The sequence below is a fragment of the Galeopterus variegatus genome, unplaced genomic scaffold (genome assembly GCF_000696425.1).
Source record: "Galeopterus variegatus unplaced genomic scaffold, G_variegatus-3.0.2 Scaffold2543, whole genome shotgun sequence".
In the NCBI taxonomy this organism is placed as follows: Eukaryota; Metazoa; Chordata; class Mammalia; order Dermoptera; family Cynocephalidae; genus Galeopterus; species Galeopterus variegatus.
Window position 1 is genome coordinate 72,704 of NW_007728654.1, and position 24,296 is coordinate 96,999.

The following is a 24,296-nucleotide window of genomic DNA, read 5'->3' on the forward strand; positions in this document are numbered from 1 at the left end:
CTTATTTATATGGTGGCATACCCATATAGGCATACCCATATAGGCATATCCATATAGGAATAGGATGGGCAGTATCGTTTGCAATGAATCTGTGTCAGGACCTCACAATGTCTATCCCCCCTCACTCAGTAAGATGTCTCATATATATTTATGAAAATGCCACTATCTTAATTATTTAGCAAGGTTTCACATGATATAATTTATTAAATCACATTTAAAGTATATTTAATGTTATAAAAAATGACAAATTATTGAGCAGTAAATATTCTCAATTCTAGATACATTTTTAAGGTCTTTTTTTTTCTTAATGTAAAAAGAAACCAGACCTTAACTAATAGCTATATGTTAATTTTGTTATAAATATTACTGATGTTTTCTTTCTGCTTGTTTGGAGGTAGAGGTTTCCTGAGGTGTAATTTGCTATCTCTTATCTTCATAACCTTGAAAGGAGTTGGAAGCAGCAAGTTGTAACCTCAAATGGAAATACGATTCTTAACAACTGTTCTAAAAAAAACTTCCTCCACATGATTTTAAAGGTCCCAGGTTCTTTCACTGCTAATAACAAGGGGGGTGGGGCGGGGGAGCTGTTCCAACTGTTTTTTTCTACTTATGATTTTTGAAGTTAATAATCAATTGGAAAACATGAAAGGATTTTTTAAGAAGAGAAACGGAAAGGGGGAGTATTTATCGATGTGTCTAACATTGTGCTGACGGGCTTGCAAACTTCCTTGTTTAATCCTCCTGAAATGTATGGTATCTATTATCCACATTGAACAGATGAGGAAGTAGGTTCAGAGAAGTTTAAGAGGTCATACAGAAAACAAGGAACACAGTTTGGATTCCTTTCAAAGTCAAGTTCCTTCCACCATACACACAAGCTGCCTGCTCTACTGTGTGCTGAGCTCCTTTGTTGAGAACTATTGAGGGAAACCAAATTGTGACTCATCTTATTTTTAATATAAGAATGCACTTGCTTCTTTTGTCACACTCAAAATTTCATATTTCCAAAGTGCATACAATATCACTGTATTTATTATTTATTTATACTTTATGGGACCCACATTTCATTATTCTTTTTTCTTTAATGTTAGCTTGCTGTTTTTACCCTCCTCTGTTCTTATCAGTAAAGCAATATATTATTTAGGAATTAATTTTGTAATAAATAAGATTGCAATTTTATAGAACCCAAAGGACAATTATATTTTTACCAATCTATTTAATTCTAAAATAGACTGGGAAAAAATGATTCTTAAATGTTTTGTGAAAAATGTGAAACCTGGGAAACCTGGCTCAAGTCTATTCTTCCAGTGACTAATCATCTTTGATTAAATGCAGTCCCTTAAGCTTTTACATCTCTGCATCAATTTAATCTTATCCATATTCTCCCACAGAAACATAATAAGGATGTGAAGGCATTATAAATGTTCACCAGGATGGAAAAATTCAATAACCATTATTTGTAATTAAATATTGGAAAAACATCAGTGTAATTTTCTGACAGGTTATAACAATATTAATCATACTTGTATATAATTCATAGCAACCACTATTTATTAACTTTCTGAACCTTAAGACACATAGATAATGCTTTATTAATTCCCATTTCTTAGAATATCTCTGGTGTAGACCAGAGGGTGTATCCACTGGCAAATAGATTAATAAGGCATTTAGATGAAAGCAGTCTTAGAGAGAAGAGAGTAGGTATCAAGTAGTGAGTAAGAGCCTGGACTCTGGAATCAGAGAAGATGGATTCTAATTCCTGTCCCACTGCCTAGCACATGTGTGGTCTCAGGCTCCTGAGGGCCTTAGTTTCATCTTCAAAATTAGGGATAATAATGATGTCTACCTTACGAGATTATTGTGGAGATAAAATGAAAATGCACCATAGACACTCATTACAATAACTGGCACATAGCCAGCCATTAAAAACATTAGCTATTATTATTATTATTGTTATTAGCAAGAAGACAAATTATTAGGATCCCATGAAACTTGTAAAGGTATATCTTACATTGATATATACAAAAGTTAATTGATTAGCCCAAGTGACTTCTCTTGGGAAAAATTACACAAAAGTTAAACTGAAAGCAATCTTTGGTTTTACAAAAATATCTTATACTTTACAAAACAACTCAATAATAAGATTTTTAAAAATAACCTTACATAACTGAAATGATTTAATATATAAAAACTTGAGTCATGCATACATTTCCAGAAATGCCCTTTCTTGAACAAAGCTAGCACAAAGGCATTTGAATTTCACATCACAGTAAGTGAGGAAGAAGTTTAGCTATAGTTCACCAGAGTCTTATAATACATACCAGTCCATCTGTTAGCAGCTTCTCTGGCTATTTTATTTGCTTGACCTGAAAAAAAGTTATATATATTTATGTATATAAAAATTATGTATATATTTGCATATACAAAATTATTTTTTGCTATCCATAGATTTCTATTTTTTCATATGACCAAAAATTTTATAAAATGTATATATATAAAAGGACCATTAAAAAAAAAGCTCAAATAGTGCATAACATTGCATCTTACAAATATTACCAAGAAAATTTTAGATAATTGTAGCAACATTAGTCATAAACGGAAAGTCAATGTGAACAATTTCGCTTTCCTAAAATCCATCATCATTGTACTTGCTCCTTTAAAGACAACATATAAGTTTAAATGAGATGTGTTTCTCAAACCAAACCAAAATATGACAAAATAAATTTAATAAGAACTTTTCTGAATGTACATTATTGGGCCACAATAAATCTGATTTTAAAAAATGTTAGTGCTAAGAAAGTAGCCCTGTAGGAGGGAATATTTAAATATTTAAATAATCCACCTTATATTTAAATACACATCTTGCTAGTAATTGTATCTGTATGTACGTTTTTTGAATTAATCTACAAAGTGCATAATAATGCCACAGTCACCTGGGCATAAATATTACTTACAATGATGACATTTTAAAATTGAAAATTCATTTACATACCACAGAATTCACCATATTAAAGTATGTAATTCAGTGGTTTTAAAAAATATATTCACAAGATTATACAACCATCATTACTACCTAATTCCAGAATATTTTCATTACTCAAAAGGAAACCTTGTAACTATTAGCAGTGACTCCGTCTTCCCTCTCCCTCCAGCCTCTGGGCAACCACTAATATATGCCCTGTCTCTATGAATTTCTGTTTTGTGACCATTTCATATAAATGGAACATACAATATGTGGTCTTTTGTGTCTGGATTCTTCCACTTAGCACGTTTTCCAGGTTCATCCATATTGTAGCATGTATCAATACCTCATTTTTTTGTGTGCTAAATTATATTCCATTGTTTGCTTATCCATTCACCAATTGATGGACATTTTGGGTTGTTTCCACTAACATGAATAATTTAATAATTTTTGTGTGAACATGATTCCACTTCTCTTGGGTACATATCTAGGAGTGAAACTGCTGGCTCAGATGATAACTCTTAAGTATAACATTTTGGGGAACAAATAAATTGTTTTCCAAAGTGGCTGCCCCAGTCATCTAAGAGTTGCAATTTCTCCACATCCTTGCAAACAAGTGATGTTTTCTATTTTTTAAATTATAGCCATCCTAATGGATGTGAAGTGGTATATCATTGTGTGTTTTTTTTTTTTTCCTTTTTTTTTTTTTGTCTTTTTTCATGACCAGCAACGGGATCGCAACCCTCGGCGTTGCGCCCGCACCTCGCTCAGCCAGTGAGCGGCCGGTCTGTATGTGGGATCCGAACCCTCGGCGGGAGCGCCGCGCTCCCAAGCGGCGCACTGTAGCAGTGCGCCACCGGGCCGGCCCCTATCATTGTGGTTTTGACTTGCATTTCCCTAATGACAAATGATGTTGTTGAGCATCTTTTCATGTACTTATTGGCCATTTGTATATTTTCCTTAAAAAACTGCTTATTCAAATCCTTTGCCCATTTTTAAATTGGGTTGTCTTTCTATTGTTGAATTACAAGAGTTCTTTATATATTTTGGATATTAGACACTTATCAGATACAGGATTTGCAAATCTTTTCTTCCATTATGTGAATTTTCTTTTCACTTTCTTGATAGCATATATATAATATGAATGTCCACACCAAAATTCATACTAAAATTTAATTGCCATTGTGATGGTATTGGAAGGTGAGGCCTTTAAGAAGTGATTAGGTCTCAAGGACGAAGCTGGCATGAATGGATTAATGCCATTTTTGTGGGAGTCGATTCCTGACAAAAAGGATGAGTTCAGCTCACTTCCCTGTCTCACTTGCCCTTTGTCCATAGGATGACCCTCACCAGATGCCAGCACCATGTCTTAGACTTCCCAGACTCCAGAACCTTGAGCCATATAAACTTTTCTTTGAGGGCTGGCCTGTGGCTCACTAGGGAGAGTGTGGTGCTGATGACACCAAGGCCACGGCTTTGGATCCATATACAGGGATGGCTGGTTAGCTCACTTGGGAGAGCGTGGTGCTGACAACACCAAGTCAAGGGTTAAGATCCCCTTACTGGTCATCTTTTTTAACAAAAAAAACAAACTTTTCTTTGTAAATTGCCCAGTCTATGGTATTCTTTTATAGCAACAGAACATGGACAGAACAGAACTAAGTGTACAAAAGTCTTTAATTTGGATGAAGTCCAATTTATCTACTTTTTCTTTGGTTGCTTATACTTTTGGTGTCATATCCAAGAAACCGATGCCCGTACCCAAAAAAATATACACCGATGTTTTCTCCTAAGAGTTTTATAGTTTTAGCTCTTACATTTAGGTCTTTGATCCATTTGAGTTCACAGCGTGAGGTGGGTGGGGATCCAGATTAATTCATTTGCATATCCAATTGTGCCCAACACCATCAGTTGAAAACATAATATCTTTCCTGATTAAATGATCTTGGTAACTTTATTGAAAATCAATTGAGTTTATTGCTGTACTCTCTATTCCACTTTATTAAGCTATATGTCTGTCCTTATACCAGTAGCACACTGTCTTGATCACTGTGGTTTTGTAGCAAGTTTTGAAATTGGAAAGTTTAAGTTTTCCAATTTTGTTGTTCTTTTTCAAAATTCCTGGCTTTTTTGGGTCTCCTGCATTTCTATATGAATTTTAGAATCAGCTTATCAATTTTTGCAAAAAAGCAGTTGGAACTTTGGTAGGTTTTCTATTGAATCTATAAATCAATTTGAGGGGTATTTCCATCTTAGTAAGCTTTTTGGACTTCTGATCAAGATGCGGGAATCGATGGTACCCAGTGCATCCTCTCCCACAATTAACCACTTTATAACTATTAAAAAGCAACGACTGCCAAGCTGGGGCCTCTAGAGCTCAAGGGAAGAGGAGGAGAGACCTATGGAGTTCATGAAGGCAGAAGGAGCCACAATGAGAGAAAAAAATTATTGTTCTGACCGTTTCGAGTCCTGACCACTTCAAGGCTCACAGTGATGAGCACGCAGAGCTAGAGCTGGCAAAAGCCACAGCTGTGCTCTTCATATGAAGTTGCTTGGAGGCAGTAGGTGAGAAGAGGGCCTTGGAGGCCCCCAAGCCAGCAAGACCACTAATAGAGTTACTGTGGACCCACATAAGAGAAAGGGGCCACAAACAACTGAAAAAAGGAGCCATGTGGAGGCTGGTGAGTAACTGCAAGGGACTGGTGCATGGCCTGTCCCATGAGAAGTGTTTGGAGTGCAGGTGGTGGGGGAGATGGGCCCACCAGGGGAATATTGGGGCACAGCATGGCCAGCTGATCTGCATGCCAATAAGCAAATGACCACTTGGTGGAGACTGGTCAGGAATATAGAACTGCAGGGGGTTCAGTTTGCTCAACAGTCTCAGGCTCAGATCAGTTTCCACACAACCCAGGTATACCATATGTCACAAGACTTAGAAGTGGTTACAAGGTCAAAAATTAAAATCTGAGCTGCACAAAAAGCCTTCCCCAGAGAATCAGCTGCAAAGCAGAAATTTAGCTCAACCACAGGGCTCAAGTGCTGGTTCCCATAGGAAGTTCCCCCATCTTAGAAGTAATGAAAGGACTTCAAATTAGTTCTAGTGCAGAGTTTAAGTGGTGAGAATAGTGAATAATCTAACACAGAAATAAAGGACAAAACAAAAACCCCACAGATTAGAAACAAAGTTCTGATATTAACCAGTAAAGGTCTAACACCACCAAAGAACACCTATAAAATCTAAAAGTACCAGAAATCCCCTGGGCTCCCTAGCTGGGTTGTCGTGAGGGCCAAGGCCCTCAGCCATGCTCCCCCCACCATGTCTGCATCCAGCCCAGCAATGACCACTGAGCCAGCACCAGAAGTACCCCATGCTCCTGAGTTAGTTCTTTAAATGTTTGGTAGAATTTCACCAGTAAAGTCTGGGCTTTTTCTCACTGTGAGAAATTTTGATTACTAATTCAAATATTTGCATGTTATAGGTCTAGTCAGATTGTCTATTTCAGCTTGTACCAGTATTGGTATTTATATTTTCTAAAATTTATTCATCTAGGTTATCAAATTTATTGATATACAACTGTTCATAGCATTCCCTAACTGTCCATTTTATTTCTTTAAGGTTGGTCGTAATGTTCCCTCTTTCACTCCCTATTTTAGTAATTTGAGTCTTCTTTTATTCTTGGTCAGTCTAGCTAAAGTTTTACCAATTTTGTGATTTGCTTAAAGAACCAACTTTGGTTTTGTTTGATTTTCTCATTTTTCAATTTTCTATTTTGTGTATTTCTGCTCTACTTTTTATTATTTCCTTCTGTTGCTTTGGGTTTAGTTTGCTCTTCTTTTTCTAGTTTCTTAAGGTGGAAGACTGGGATATTGATTTGAGAACTTTCTCTTTTTTTAAAACACAGGCATTGAAATTTCCCACTAAGCAAAGTTTTTATTGTATTCTCTGTTTTTGTGTATTTTCATTTTAATTCATCTCATAGTATTTATTAATTTCCCTTGTGATTTTCTTTGGCCCATCCTTACCTAAGAGTGTGTTGATTAATTTCCACATATTTGTTAATTTCCCAAATTTCCTTCTATCATCTACCCCTAATATCATTTCCTTGTCATCAAAAGATATACTTTGCATTATTTTAATCCCTTTAAATTTGTAGAATGCATATTCTGCTGTTGTTGGGTGGAGTGTTCTATAAATGTCTGTTAGGTGTAGTTGGTTTATGGTATTAAGTCTTCTATTTCCTTGTTTATGTTCTGTCTTGTTGCTCGAGTTTTTATTTAAAGTGAAGTACTAGAGTTTTCAACTATTATCGTTGAATTGTTGATTTATCCTTTCAATTCTTTCAATTTTGCTTCATGTATTTTGGTGCTCTATTTTTAGGTGAATATTTGTATACAATTTTTAAATTTTCTTAAAGGCTGACCTTTTTATCATTATAATTTTAAACTGTTCTTTGTCTCTAGTAACAATTTTTGTCTTAGAGTCTATTTTGTCTGGTCTATTTAAAGTCTATTTAAATTAGTTTAGCTGCTCCAGCTCCCTTTTGGTTACCATTTGCATGGTATATCTTTTTCTAGCCTTTTTACTTTCAACATACTGTCTTTGGATCTAATGTGAGTCTCTTCTAGGCAGAATAGAGTTGGCTTATGCATTTTCTTCTATTCTGCCAATCTCTGCCTTTTCATCAAAGAGCTTAATCCATTTTCATTTAGTGTAATTACCAAAAAGGGAGGATTTACAGCTGCTATTTCACTATTTGTTTTCTATATTTCTTATGCCATTTTTTTCCCTCCGTTACTCCACAACTACCTTCTTTTGTTTTAAATGGATTTTTTTTCTTTAGTATGCATACCATTAATTCCCCTCCTGTTTCTTTTACTAACATTTTTGGGTTATTTTTTTACTGATTGCACTGGTGATTATCATTAACACCTTAACTTATAACAATGATGTTCAGATTAATACTGACTTAATTTCAGTGGTATACAAAAACTGAGCTCCTGTATAGTTCCATTCCCACATCTCCCATTTCTCACTGTCACTGTCACAAATTACATCTGACACATTATCTTATCATCAACATAGATTTATTATTATTGCTTTCTGCCACTGTCTTTAAATTAGACAGAAGAACAAAAGGAGATACAAAAAAAATACATGTATACTGTCCTTTATATTTACCTATGTAGTAACCTTTACCAGTGTGATTTATTTCATCACATCAACTGAGTTATGGTTGGGTGTCCTTTCATTTCATCCTGAAGGACTCACTTAAGTACTTTTTGTAGGGCAGGTCTGCTAGTGACAATCTTTTAGTTGTTGTTTAGCTGAGAATATTTTACTTTGGCCTTTATTTTTGAAGAAAAATGTTTCTGGATATAGAATTCTTGGTTGACAGGTTTTTTCTTTCAGCCCTTTGCAAATGTCATCCCAATGCCTTTCGCCTCTGTGATTTCTAATGAGAAACAAGCTGTTAATCTTATTGAGGATCCCTTGTATGTAATGAGTTGCTTCTTGTTGCTTTCAAGATTCTCTTTGTCTTTAGCTTTAGATAATTTGATTATGATGTGTCTTTGTGTGGATCTCTTTGGGTGTTTCCCACCTGGAGTTCATGGGAATTTCTGGATGTGTAGATTAACGTTTTTCTTCAAATTTGGGAAAATTTCAGCTATTAATTCTTCAGATACTCTTTCTGCCCCCTTTCTCTCTCTTTTCCTTCTAGAACTTCCATTATGTGTATGGTGGCGCCACATTTCATTTTTTTTTTTCTTTTTGTTCCTTAGCATAGAAAATTTCAATTGTACTATCTTCAAGTTTATTGATTCTTTTTCTGCCTGCTCAAATCTGCTGTTGACCCCTCTAGTGATTTTTCATTTCAGTTACTGTAGTTTTCAACTCTAAAATATCTATTTGGTTCCTTTTTAACACTGTCTCTTTATTGATATTCTCTATTTGGTGAGAGATCACTTTTAGACTTTCCTTTAGTTCTTTAGACATGATTTCCTTTAGCTATTTGAACATATTTAAAATAGCTGACTTAAAGTCTTTGTCTAGTAAGTCCAACATTTGGGCTTTCTCAGGAATAGTTTCTATCAATTGGTTTTATTCCAGTGTGTGAACCATACTTTCTTGTTTCTTTGCAGGTCTTACAATTTTTTGTTGCAAAAATGGACATTTAAAATAATATAATGTGGCAACTGTGGAAATCTGATTCTTCCCCCTCCCCAGGGTTGTTACTTATTGTAGTTGCTACCATTTGTTTGTTTAGTGATTTTCTGAACTAATTCTGTAAAATTTGTGTTCTCTGTTGTGTGTGGCCACTGAAGTCTACTTGGCTAGAACAATGATCAGCTACTGATTGAACAGAGATTTCCTTAAACATCTGGACTAAATCTCTTTGTGAAGAGGCTGTCTTTGCCAAAGGGCTCTGCCAAGTGTTTGCCTAGGAGCTTTGTGTGTGCATTGGGACATGCCTTCAACACTCAGCTGGGCAATTTACAACTCTGTCTCAGTCTTCTTGTCCTGCTTGCACAGAACATCAAAGTCAGCAAGAGATAAATGCTTAGTACTTTCTCAGGTCTTAACTGAGAATGTGAACCGCCCTATGCATGTATGTAGACTTCCAAATTTCCGGGAATATATCGTTTTTCAAGGCACCCATGGACATCCCCTTCAGTTTCTCCTTTTAAGATTTTTCATTAGTCTGCTGTTTGCCTCAACTGTCATTCATCACCTAAGACAGCTGTGAAGTTAAAAACTCTTGCCTATAATTGTTTAGACAAATACTCCCTAGGGAGAGGATTTTAGCACTGGTCATACTCCAAGCCAGGTCAAATAAAGACAATCTTTTCTACTGGTGTCTTTCAGGGAACAATCAGACATGTATATAATGACAATTCTTTAGAATTGAGGCCCTTAAAGAACTCCAGTTGCATTTTGCTCTCTCTGACAATGGGAATGTGGAGGTGTTATCTTTCAAGATTACTGCTGAGCTGGAGAGTGGGAATGAGAATAAGGCAAGTTAAAACTTCACAAAGCTCACTATTCTTACTGAGATTCAGCCATTTTTCTTGGATAGGGGCTCCTGAAAGCCTTTGGTCAGTTTCTGAGTTCCAAAAAAGTTGATTGTAACAATTTTCGTTAGCTTTTGTAAAAGGACAAATAGTTAGAAGTCCTTACTTTATGATTTTCACAGTCATCCTGGCATTTATTTCTAAGAAAATTCCTTAAGTACTTCTAAAATTACTTAATTTCAAGTATTTTTGTGGAATTTAATTTCTACTACTTGTTTTATCTGGTCTCACTCAAATAATGATCAGAGTGGATAAAATTAAAATTTATTTTTTAAAATAAATTATTGCTTTTACTTCTCACTTTTTGGATATTTGCAATTAAGCTTGCTAATACTTGTTTAATGATATCAATAATTCAACTGTCATGATGAAATAGAAATAATTCTTACAGGCATTACTGAGAAATCAATAGAAAATATACAGCCATGCTTCTATGAACAAAGGGTTATGGCTATTATCAGCAAATTGTATTCCAAAATAAACCATGACAGACTTAGAGATAAGCCTGAGTGTAGTAATATGGGTGCTATAGCCATGCTATTAAGAACCAAATCCTATTAAAATCAATTTGGGAAACTCATAATCCTTTAATCCAGTATAATCTGTTCTGCACTAACATGAAAGATGAAATCTTATGAAAACTCTGATTATTAAAAATCACATTATTTTTTATTTTTTTTATTTTTTATTTATTTATTTATTTTTTTCATTAAATTTTTATTTTGTCAATATACAATGTATATGATTATTATGGCCCATCACCGACACCTCCCTCCCTCTTCCCTCTCTCCCCTCCCCCCCAAGAATGTCCTTTCCGTTTGCTTGTTGTAACAACTTCATAAAAGTATAGTTGTTATATCTTCTTCCCCACCCCCCCCAGGTTTTTTTGTGTGTGTATGTGGGTGAATTAATTTGTTTGTTCTTTAGCTCCCACCAATGTTCATTGCAGCACTCTTCACAATAGCCAAGAGCTGGAATCAACCCAAATGTCCATCATCGGATGAGTGGATACGGAAAATGTGGTATATCTACACAATGGAATACTACTCAGCTATAAAAACGAATGAAATACTGCCATTTGCAACAACATGGATGGACCTTGAGAGAATAATATTGAGTGAAACGAGTCAGGCAGAGAAAAAGAAATTCCACATGTTCTCACTCATTGGTGGGAGCTAAAAAACAAAAATCACATTTTAAAAACAATAATCTAATTGGGAAAAGGGGATTTGGGGTGAGTAGAACTTAAAGTGTAAAAAAAAAATCTAAATTTAGTGGTCTGTGGGTTTATAGTTTTCATCAAATTAGAAAAAGGTTAGATTTTATTTTTTCATATATTTTTCATATCAGTTTTTCCAAAAGCTTCACTTGGTGAAGTTCCCTCCCAAATAAAAGACGAAGACAGAAAAATATGAAGTTATACATGTTTTCCTAAGCAACTAAATGCTGTCTTTATAATACACTCTTTCATCTCCTCAAATATTCAGATTTCTATCTTTACATAAATATATAAAAATTATTCAAAATAAAGCTTTGGGTACTCTGGTTTAAGAGCAGGGCACAAAAACCCCATAACAAACAAACAAACAACAACAACAACGAAACCAGAATTGAGGCCATGAGAGGTGGGAAAGGGGGAGAGGGAGGAAGGTTAGCAAGAAATTGGCAAAGGGCCACAAAAAATGATTAAACTGTTTAATGCTGAATATACTAATTATCCTGATTTGAGCATCACATATTGTGCATAGGTATTGATATTCAACACTGTACCCCACAGACATGTACAATCAATTACGTTTCAATAAAAAAAAAGGGCAAAAAAATCATTGGTATGTTCAAAAGGCAATTCAATGCACAGACTTGATTTTCTGCAACTTGCAAACTCTTTTAATTATGGCATCATTTTTTCCTAGAAGATACTAGTGAATTTCTTTCTAGGGCCTAATTAGCTTCTTCCATGACTCTTCAGTCTCCTAAGAATTTTCTTTTTTTTTTTTTTAGCAGCAGGTCAGTTCAGGGATCAAACTCTGGACTTTGGTATTAACAGGAACACGCTCTCACCAACTGAGCTAACTGGCCAGCTCCTCATAAGCTTTTAATTTATGAATTTATCCTTCTACCCCACCCACCTTCCTTACTTTTGAAATACTCATAATTTCAAAGTTGTTACTGTTCATATCTTGAAGAATGGTTACCAGGCAACTAGAAGTAAAAATGTCTCTTTCATTACCAAAGTTAAAGACCCTCAAGTTGTGGTACAAACTTACGCATTTCTTCTACAACTTGTGCGTTGCATTCTTTGTATTTTTCTACTTCTGCCTTTAGTTGCTCCCTTTGCTCCCGAAGAGAAGAAAGCTCTTTTGCCAGCATGGTTCGCTCTTCCTGTATTCAAAGTAGTTTTATATACAGTTAAGACAAACAAAATCCAATGTTATAAGGTAATACATGGTGTGTACTAGGCTTTTGATGTTAATATTATATATACACATACATACATTCACAGTATACAAGCTTAATTCTCATCTTTCTCTGAAAGCTCAAGCATCTTTTATATATATTGAACAACTAAATGTAAATTAATATGTAGAATGGAATGTTCATATATAGGTGAGAGGTTACCAGTTATGCTGAGATGAACTCAAAGATGTCATCATGTGTTAGGGAAAAAAATCATACTCCTTTTTAGGTAGTTTAACAAGATTGTGTCTAGGTATGTAAGTAATATTTTATGGCAATATCAATCATTACACAATTATCCTTAAAAGTGTTCTAGACAAATTTTCAACCTTTAAGGATGAGTAACCTTTATAAATACTTAAAGATACACTCTGAGTATCCCTTATCCAAAATGCTTGGGACTAGAAGTGTTTCAGATTTTGTACTTTTTCAGATTTTGAAGTATTTGCAGAAATACTTGTATATAACAGTTGAGCGTCCCTAATCTAAAAATGTGAAATTCTAAATGCTCCAATGAGTATTTCCTTTGAGCACCATGTCAGTGCTCAAAAATTTTTAATTTTGGAGCATTCTGGATTTCAAATTTTTCAGATTAGGGATGCTCAACCTATATCAGAAATAACAGAATTGTAGGTTAAGGCCTTCCCCCACTTTCCTTTAAAGGTAAATCAGAGCAAAGCTTTTAAATACAATATGATCCCATAAACACTATTTGAAATTTTTAGCCATAGTTCTCACTAACAGGTAGAAGTTGTAGTGCTATATATGGATATTCGATTCATATTTGTGTAACCTCAAAAATCAGTCCAAACAAAAATCAAATACTGGTAATGATTATAGTGTAGAACTATAGAATAAATCTGATGCAAAACTAAGTAAAGTTCAAGCTGCCTAAATGGGACTTGTCTGTGGTTTCTTGCTACCTTATATTTTTACGTATGTTTTTTTTTTTCTTTTGCCTTTAGCTGTTTCCTTTGGTCCCAAATTGAAGAAAGTTCCTTTGCTAGAATTTGTATAAGAGAATGCATATACACAGCAGCATGCTCTGAAGCAGCAAAGTCCAACAGAACTCTCTGTAATGGCAGAAATGTTCTAGATCTGCACTATCCACTGCAGAAGCCACTATCCACATGTAGCTATTGAGTACATGAAATGTGGCTAGTATGATTGAGAAACTGAATTTAACTGTATTTAATTTTAATTTAAATGTAAAGAGCCACATATGGTTAGCTGTGTATTATTAGCATAGCTCAGGAAAGATTTAAAAATAACTAGAATATAGGAAGGTAGTCATTACTTGCCATCTACATTCAAATTATACACGCTTCAAAAGGAAAAATGAGGGGAGAAAAAGCTAATGGAGACAGGAGAAGCAGAGTGATGAACATCCTTGTGGATATAAAGATAGCTCTCCAGACACCCTGAATTGAAACCATCTTAGACAGTTACCAGCACTGAGACTTTTGCCAAATTACTTAACTTCTTTGTGTCTCCAGTTTCTCAAATGTAAAATGGAGAGAGTAGTAGTTACGTAGCAGAATTCAATGAATATATAAAATGCATTTAGAATAGTACTTGCCTCATAGTAAGCAGAAGATACATGTTAGCTATTTCTTCTTCATCATCAGCAGCAATAGCATCACCATCATCACCATGAATAATATCAAATAGATAGGAGCCAGGTATTTCTGAAAAATCCTGGCTGGTAAGCTCAGGATGAGCATAAGACATCAGCTTTCTCAGGAGCCTTTCTGAACTACTATACTCTTCTGATAGCTGCACGCAGCAGCTAGGTTTGCTGGTGGGTTTTTTCCCCCTAGTTGTGCTGGTTCCAATGAACTGAGTAACACTCAGTAGACTGGCTGACAGCCTCAATGAACTGAGTAACACTCTTATGGCTAACATAATAGTGTACATCACTATTAGCTGAAGGTGCTTTTACAAGTTATTGCCAGCATTAAAGAAAAAAAGAGATCAAACAGAGAAGTGGTAATTGCTGCTGTCAGCTGAAGAAGAAATATAACAGCTTCAGGTTATGTCCAGAACTTATCTTTCCTTGAATAGTACTCAGAAATCACCATTCTCCAATTCCTATCTGTGACTGTGTTGACTATTCACATGAAAGAATATATGTGAAATGACTTTGGAAGCATAAAGCTGCTGTAAACCTGTGATGTATTCCCTTCTAAATGTGACAAGTTTTTTGAGTCACTTTCTTTCACAATCATGGAATACAAATAGAGGCCTAGATGGAATGCTTAGTTGATGATGATGTTGATCTTCAATATTTTTTTATAGTTATAAATCCATACATGACATGATGAAACTAGAAAAGTGATTTTTAAAAATCTCTATCATAATACTTTAGAGAACATTTACTTTTTAAAATGAAAGCAGATCATTAAATATTTCATTTAATTAATTAAAAAATATCACAAGGCCAGAAGAATACTATGTTGATAGTTATCAGTGTTCTGCACCAAAATTTAAAAAAAGAAAAAAAAAAGACACAAAAAATTTACATAAACATTTATTTAGGGCTTACCATTTACCAGGTTCTCTTCTAAGCACTTTGTAAATACTAACTAGTTTTATCCACACAATAATATCCCAGCGAAGTAGATTTTATTATTCTCCATTTTACAACTGAGAAAACTGAGAACACAGAATTTAGGAGACTTTCAAACCGGCAGTCTTGCTTTACGGTTTATGCTTCTATGCTATGCTGCCATATACAATGATAACAATAATAATAACAATAATAAATAAGTCTAGATCCACAATTAGTAATTCCTACCAGATTAAACATTCATGTCCTTTGCTGTGATTCACTGCTTTTCTGGTAGGAATGGCATTCTCCTCACAAGAAGCTCTGTGTCTTTACTCTTCTATTTAGAATTACCATTATTAAAGAATCTACAGACACAAACTTACTGTCTCATGTCGGCCAATTTTAGCTTTCTCAATGCTTTTCTGGAGGTTTGCGTGCTTTTGCCTTCCCTCAGACAACTAGGGAATCAAAAACAAATAAAATGGCTTGCTTAGATAAAACTTCCTTGACATGTAGTTTATGAAGACAAAACGAAATTTTTCTTCGGCTCAGGATAATGTCACAAAAAAGTCAGATTACACTGGGAACTAACTTTTCTAATTTGAAGAAAACCAAGGACCATGAAACATTAGGGAAGGCTGAAAAAAAAAAAGTTAAAAAAATTTTTCTTCTTATTCCATGGAGAAAAATGAATAATATGTCTTTAAACTTTTTTACAGTCTTCATTTACCAGGTTCTCTACCCTTACCCCAAATAACTTGAGGCCTATTATTTAGTTAGAAATTGAATTTGAAAATTCAAAAATATCTTCTTGGGGGGCAGCTGGCCAGTACTGAGATCAAACCCTGGACCTTGGTGTTACCAGCACCATGCTCTAACCAACTGAGCTAACCAGTTGGCAAAATCTGTTTTTTAAAATACAAATTCTCTCTCTAAATGTCATTTCACTTCTGACTAAAGTCTTTTTAAAATACTGTAGACTGTGTTTTGTAGACTTGCAGTATTGTGACCTGTCTGGCTAACAGTCAATAATGAATGTATCATTTATTATTCTTAAATAAATTACTTTATGAAGAATTGCATACTTTATTAATATTTATTGAATCAAAATTGATTAGACATATATTGAGGGTTCAACATTGAGATATGTTGATCAAATCAATATTACTAGCATATATATTGTTACAAATCATACTTATTCTTTATGCTCCTTGTCCAATCTCTCCCCATCCCCCTCTACCTCCTTCCCCAAATGCTGATAACCCTAGATTTCTTCTCTCCTTCTGAAAGAGTAATGGTCACTCTGTTGATTTGTTGCCTAGGTGATCTGTCTAATGCTGAGAGGTGTGATCAGGTCCCCCAATATTATCATAGAGCAGATGCTGCTTCTGTCACTCTGAAATGAGATTTGTGGAGAGAGATGTCCTCTTCAAGTGGGAATTAAGCTTGAAATATATGGACTTTGAGAGACACAATTCAATCAATCCAATCCACAGCATATGGTAAGAGTATGTATAGTTTTGTAAGAAACTGTCTTCCAAAGTGGCTGTACCATTTTGCATTTGCAACAGCTATGAACAGAGAGTTTCTTTGCTCCACAAACTTGCCAGCATTTGGTGTCATTAGTGTTCATTCTTTCTTTAATGTCTACATACTACTACTATATATTCCAGTCCTCCATTAATAGCTATTTTATTTATATTCTGTTTTTCATTACTACAATGCTCCAGCACCCCTGTCTTTTGACATATATCTCTATACACATGCAGAAATACTTTTGTAAGGTAGTTTGGAAGTAGAATTGCTGGTTCAAAGGATATGAACATTTAAAATTTTTAGTTGGGGCTGGCCCCGTGGCGCACTCAGGAGAGTGCAGCGCTGGGAGTGCAGCAACGCTCCCGCCACGGGTTCGGATCCTATATAGGACTGGCTGGTACACTCACTGGCTGAGCGTGGTGTGGGTGACACCAAGCCAAGGGTTGCGATCCCCTTACCGGTCACGAAAAAAGACAAAAAAAAAAAATGTTTAGTTGTTTTTTTTTTTAATTGTGGAAAATATACATAATGAAATTTATCATTTTAACATGTATAATTCAGTGCCATTAAGTACATTCACACTGTTGTGACTGCAACCATAACCACTCTCCATTTGTAGAACTTTTGCATCATTCCAAACAGAAACTCTGTACCCATTAAACAACAGCTCCCCATTCTCCCTTCACTGCAGCTCCTGGTAACCATTATTCTACTTTCTGTTTCTACGACCTTCCTTATTCTAAGTACCTCATTCCACTTATATGTGGAATCACACAACATTTTTCCTTTTTTGTCTGGCTTACCTTACTTGGCATGTTTTCAAGGTTATTCATGTTGTAGCATCTATCAGAATTTCCTTCCTTTTTAAGGCTGAATAATATTCCATTACACGTACACACCACAGTTTTGTTAACCTGTTCATCTCCTGATGGACATTGGGATTGTTTCTCCCCTTTTATCTATTATGAATAATGCTGCTATAAACACTGCTGTACAAGAACCTATTTGAGTCCTTGCTTTTAATTCTTTGGGGTATATACCTCAAAGTGGAATTGCTGGATCACATGGTAATTCTACATCTAACTTTTTGAAGAACCACTATACTGTTTTCCACAGAGGCTTCACCATTTTACATTCCTACCAGCAAATCCTACATAAGGATTCAGATTTCTCCACACCCTTGCCAACACTTATTTTCTTCTTTTATCCTTTTTTTTTTTTTGGTAATAATGGTTATCCCAATGGGTGTGAAGTGAATGTTTAACTTTTAATTTCATCGTTTTGCCTTTCACCAATAGTATGTAATAGGCTTACTCCCTGCAGGTTTCCCAAAAGTGGATATTAGTAATAATTTTAAAGACTGATAATCTAATGGCTGAAAATGACATTTCATTATTGTTTTAATTTGTATGTCTTTCATTATTGAATTTAACATCTTTTCCTGTACCTACTAATCATGTGTATTTCTTCAATGACTTGTTTAATAATATTCTTTGAACATTATTTTATAGAACTGTTTACCCTTTTCTTGTATATTTTAGGAACTGTTTATAGGTAGTAGATATTAATTTTGTATAAATGCTAACTTTTAATGTTATCTTTCAAAGAACAAGTTTTAATTTCTTACACAAATGCATCAGTCTTTTCCTTTATGGCTTCTAGGTTCTGTATCTTGCTTAGAAAAGCCTCTCATCCTAATATTGTACAGATTCCCTCCCTTGCTTGTATTCTTTCATGTTTTGCTCTTTAAAAGACCTGCTTATCTTGGAGATAGTGTGAGGCAGGGCTCTAACTTCAATATATTTCAGTGATATCCCTACAATTCATTGAATAGTCTTTCCTTTCTCCACTGAATTAACAACAATATATGGCATCTTTATCATAAAATAAATAAATATATATGGGCCTGCTTATAGCTTCTCTATACTGCTCCACTTATGTTTGTCTATTCCTATACCAATAGCAAGTTTTAATTACTGTAGCATATTTGTTCTGATATTTGATAGGCAAAAATCCCACCTCACTGTTCTTCTCTTTATACTTTCTTGGTCCTTTATTGCAGTTTCTCTACCACATGAACTTAAGAATCATCATAAGAACCTAGTGGGATTTTGGTTACCATTACATTAGCTATAGAGAAATTGACATTTTTAAAATTGAGTTTTCTCATTCATGAGTCTGTTGTTCCATTAACTTAGGAGTTCTTTCATGTCCTTCAGTAGAGTTTTATAGTTTTCTTCATGTATATCTCCCCTATTTCCTGTTAGGGTTTAATGTTGTTTTTGGTGCTACTGAGGGATAGGCAATGACCCTAGGCTAAGTCTATCACCATATGGAATGTTCTTGGCCACTGTGGTTGGTGTCAAGTATTGCTGAATCAGAGTAAAGTTAAAGTCTTTTGTTCAGTGGTTGTGGAAACAACTCTCTCTTGCCCTCTGTATTCTAAAATATAGCTACAAGGAGGCAAATAGCCCAAATTACTGATGGCAACCATCTTATAACCTTAAATAAATCCAACCTGATGATATGGGCATCAAGCAAAGGCCAAAACCAAGATAAATACAAAGAAATGGAGTTTGAGTCCTGATTAAATGACACCTAAAGCCTCTACTTTTGAAAATTTTAATTTAAATGAGCCATTAAATAAATTGCCCCTTTATCATTTAAGCCAAGTAAACTTGGGTTTTATACTATTACCATGGTAAACATTTTAACTGTTACAATGGATAAAGCTTTAACAATAGTCTCTTTCATATAGTGCTGGCAAACTACGAGAGCTACAAAAAATTTGGGGAGACATAGAATATAAAACATTCTTATTCCTCTATTTTGGGTTATAGAACTAAGTCTCCAAGAATAGGAGTGGGTGGAATAAAGTAATACACTCTTCACTCAATAAATATTTATGAAGTGTCTAGTCCATATATGGTTACAGTATTATTGGCTCGAATCTTTTCACTAAATTAATTTAGTTGAGTAATAGATAACTCAAGGTAGTGTTTTACATGTAGTGAGCACTGGATGTTTGTTAAATATTTTTGAAGTATTTTTTCTAATAAGTATAAGACAGTATTCATTAAAAGAAAACACTGCGAAGCTAGTAAAAATACAGTACATTAATATTCACTTAACCAAGAGATCAAATTTCTAGCAATCCGACCCCGTGAATACATTAAAAGCCTGGAAATGAGAAAAGTACTCCAGGAATCCTAAATAATGGACATAGGAAAGTGTGAGAATTCCCTCAAGAAAGCAAGATAAAGGGAAAGTGAAGTCACTCAATAAGTGCAAGTTCAAGACACATAAAATAACACCTGCTGAAGATCAAAATCGAGAATTACAATGTAAAGAAATGAACCACCAGGCAGTCTCAGCAGTTAACAACAAACAAGAGATTAGTAGTCCCTCAACTACCAATATTAGGAATATGTTTAGTAAGATTAAACTAATAAAAGTAGAAATAGAAAAGTAAAAATATATGATAAAGAAAAAGCAGGCAGATTTTTTTAAAAAAAAATTAATTTCTCGGAAGAGATAAAAAATATTAAAAAGTAGTTAAGAGATATGGAAGGTCCAACAGAAATATAACAGTGTCATGAGAATGAACATAGAAGTGATCACAGTTAGACAAAGCCTTCTTCAGAATCCAGTTAGAAATCATTCAGATATTTTGGGTGCCAAAGACATGTAAAATCCAACTGATGCAGTGAAGAGAGTAAGTTATAAATTTATGAAGGATCGCATACTTCTCATACGTGAAACCTGGGTTATAATTGGACGAATCCAGAGATGAGGGCTAAGTAGCAGATACCAATTGTCTAAAAATACTCATTCTTTCTTAGAGGATCCCCAACAACAGGCTTAGCTAAAAAAATCAAACAAAAAACCAACTATACTTCCCTGCCTACTTCAAGTCAGATATAGACACATGACTAAGATTTATCCAGTGAAATGGACTCAGATGTTGTTGGAAACAGATATGACCTTTGCCCTTCCCTTTCTCCTTCCTGCTACCTGTAATATAGATATGCTGGCTAGAGCTTCAGGAGTCATAGTAAACAATGAGACAATAACTAATAGGAGCCTGAGTTCCCGATTAGCCTCATCCAGACAACCTACCTCCAGACTTCTTTTATAAGACAGGGAAATAAATTCTTAGGTAATTAAGCCACTATTGTTTTGGATTTTGTATTATGTATAGACAAACCTAATTCTAACTGACACAGTGACTAACCCCTCTGATTTATGGAGTCCCTGTGATAGTGAAAATAAATAGAAATCATTGTGTCTGTCAGTGCGATGGGCAAGAATACATCCTCGACAGAGAATCTCTGTTAATAAACCCATCTATCTGAGGAGGTAAAGCCAAAATCCACTTGGAAGAGCAATCCTAAAATAACTTGGAATGACATAATTGTTTCTTTAATAAGTACATTTTCTTTTAGGCAAGGGGAGATTTAAAATTAAATATAAGGTTGCGCAAACTTGTATTATTAATATTTTTGTGTGTAAAACAATAAAAGCAACTTAATTTTTCTCCCCAACTGCCATTTTGAAAAGAGCTCAGTGAGAGAAGTACTTCCCCTGCCACTGGATAAAGAGTCAGGAGTCCCATGACTTCTTTGATTACTTTTAGTTGATTAGGATAAACAATTACTGTAAGTTGTCATGCATAGCCTTGACTCACAAATTAGAATGTCTAACATAATAATCAACACTTCAAATCTTGATTTAAAGGTAAGACTTCTCTCCTTTTCAACAGCAGCTGACTGCAAGTGGGTTTTCTGCTAGAGGGCACATGGTCTTTGTCTCTTTTCTGGCCTAGCATTTCTATTTTTCCAGTCTACTGACTGCAGTTTCTGCTTCCTGTCCCTCACCCCCACCAAGACCTGGAGAAGGGGAGAAAGACAGGAGGTAAAGGGGAATGGAAACACATATAATTAACAGGTATTGTTGTTGAGATGCTTCAGTGCTCTGGAGGCCTGACAGATGTTTAAGTTGAATCCTTTCATGGCTACACATTTGGGTTCTTTGTAGATGTACGTGTTGGGTCCCCCAAACTGCAAACCCCGTGATGCAGAAGATACACTCTATTCCTGTGGCTAACATACAGAATTCTGCCTCTCACCATCACCCTTTCTTAGCTTGTTCCCCACCCACTTCCAGCCTGGTTTTTCAGAGATTGATTCCACACAGACTCTCTGTTAGGTTTCATTGCCCTCCTCAGGAACAGAAATTAACATAAATCCAGCTGGGCTCTTGTTCTCTTCTATTTTTTTTTTTTTTGACTGGTAAGGGGGTCGCAACCCTCCGCATGGTGTGGTCTGCACCACGCTCAGCCAGTGAGCGCACTGGCCATCCCTATATAGGATCCGAACCCACGGCCTTGGTGCTACCAGCACCACACTCTCCCGAGTAAACCACGGGGCTGGCCCGTGTTCTCTTACTTCTGAGAGTGGCTCACATGTTGTCCATGGGAATACTCATAAACCCAACCATCTTCAGGACTGCTGGCCATGACCTTGCTTTTATATATTATGATAACTGACAGGACCTACCAGTAGATCTACATGGATGCTAAAATAAGCAAAATTATTTTTACACAAGGACTTGCTTATTTTCCTAATTGTCTTTCAAGAGTATTGGGAAATAATAGGCCAAACAGATGTTCCTCCATCATCCCACTAAGCATGGTTCTCTAGTCTTAAACTATCTCATAAATGCTTAGATTTTACCTTGGCATTTCTGAATACTTCTTATGAGAATTAAGATTGTCCAATATTGAAATATCTAATCAAAATATTGCTTCAATACTATTTAAAATATTTTGATCTAATAAATTATTCAGTTCTTCTAAGTAATTTAGTCATCAATCTGAAATACAACAAATTATTTGCTAAGAAAGATCAGTTAAAGAGTTTAACCTCACATTTCTATTTAACTTAAATAGAGTTAATTTAAATTTAAAGCTTAAATTTTTTATTTAGGCCATGTTATAATAAACTCTACACTGAATTTATAAAGTCAAAGACAAACAGTACTGAGAAATATTCAGTAATTAGAATAACTGCCCCAAAAGGCTTTTATTTTTTTAAGAGAATAATACTCTTCCTTCTTTTTCTACTTCTGCCTCATAGTAGAAAGGCTCATGAAGACTTGGATATCAAAGAATTAAAAAAGCAAACTAAAGCCTTCCTTTGCATGGCCTAAATAGCCTAGGCAGAATGAAGAAAGCAACATAACACATTCTGATGGTACATTAACTCAAGAGTTGAGAGCAGCCAAACAAACTAAGATCTGTGGTAAACTGAAGTGTTCAAGATTATTCAAAAGGTAAATGCACATAACTTTAAAAATTTTAATAATTAACAAAATTTAAAATTGAGGTTGTTTTGCATCTACTCTAAAGTTTAAACTATTTTTCAAAAAGAGTTATAGTGTAGGAAAGTTATGGTTATAAATAAATGTAAATACTGAGGGCCGGCCCAGTGGCGCACTGCTACAGTGCGCCGCTTGGGAGTGCGGCGGCGCTCCCGTAAAAATAAATAAATAAATGTAAATACTGAGTAACCTGAACAAAGCTCCATATCTGAATCTGATAAAATGCAGGCCTGAAATCTGAACCACACCCTTGGGTCAAGTAAGAGCTATATTTTAAGCAAAACAAGCACCTAAGTAACAGGGTTACTTTTGTGAAACTTCCAAATATTGGAATATTAAAACTTATAAAATATTGATATGCTTTATGGGACAAAATAGGCTAAGCAAATTGAATTTAAGGCTATCCCAGGAAATTAAGGATAAATATAACTTTGACAGTCTGCCACCACCTGGTGGCATGGCATCAAAATTGTAGGTCCAATTTTTTGTGGAGTAAATCTTTTCCAGGTGGGTTATTTGTGTGTGTGTGTGTGTTTGTGTGCGCACACATGCACGGGGGGCGGGGTGGGGGATAGGGCTGAAGAACGACTGTCACAAACCTGTATCTCATATGAAGCACAGAAGACTATTTTGGGGATGGGATAGGGAATTCTACAGCTCTGGAGTTAGCCTTCTCAAACTCATCCACCGAGTAGCAAAGGAGAGTAATTTCTGTGAGAAGGTTTTTCGAAGCCCAGCCTGAGGCTATCTACCACAAAAGCAGAACAAACAAGCATAAAAAAAGTCTGATGTTTTAAGTTCTATCATAAAAATTCATGTAATTTCACAGTTGTCATATTAACTATTTTAAATTACTTGAACTCCCCTCCCTCACTTCCAATCTTTGAGTCACTCAATTTCAACAAATATATATTTAATTCTTGATTATCTGGGCCAATGGAGAGAAGTAATAAGAACATTCAATTTAACAGACATGACTTTTAAGTACATATAGATATAATTTGGCAGACCCTGTTAGTTGTCTTTCCAAAGCTTTTCTTTGTTAACAGACTCTAATTTTTGCTCTGATTGGGGTGGCAATGTGCTCAGAGAAAATGGGTCCCTTTTCTGAGCATGAACCATGTTGGCTCAGATCCTTCTCATGTGAACACGTAACTCAGACCTGGCCAATAAAACATAAAGGGAAGGCTATTTGGGGAAGGGGACATTCTGGGATTTTCCTCCTGGATAAAAAGAGAGATGTATAAGAAGAAAGTCCATCTTTCTTCCTGCTTTGAACATTGTCATGGAAGGATATTGTAGCTGCAGCGGCTATTTGCATCCAAAGAGAGGAAGTCA

General features: G+C 35.1%; 1 protein-coding gene across 1 annotated transcript in view; it reads right to left on the minus strand.

Annotated features, from left to right (window-relative positions):
- LOC103598227 (meiotic nuclear division protein 1 homolog) overlaps positions 1-24,296 on the minus strand; it is an 87,855-nt gene that overhangs the window by 2,342 nt on the left and 61,217 nt on the right. Inside the window, exons 5-7 of the mRNA XM_008582201.1 lie at positions 15,425-15,499; positions 12,301-12,415; positions 2,322-2,366 (exon numbers count right to left, since the gene is read on the minus strand). Of these exons, the coding sequence (XP_008580423.1) occupies positions 2,322-2,366; positions 12,301-12,415; positions 15,425-15,499 (235 nt within the window). The remainder of the gene's footprint in view (positions 1-2,321; positions 2,367-12,300; positions 12,416-15,424; positions 15,500-24,296) is intronic.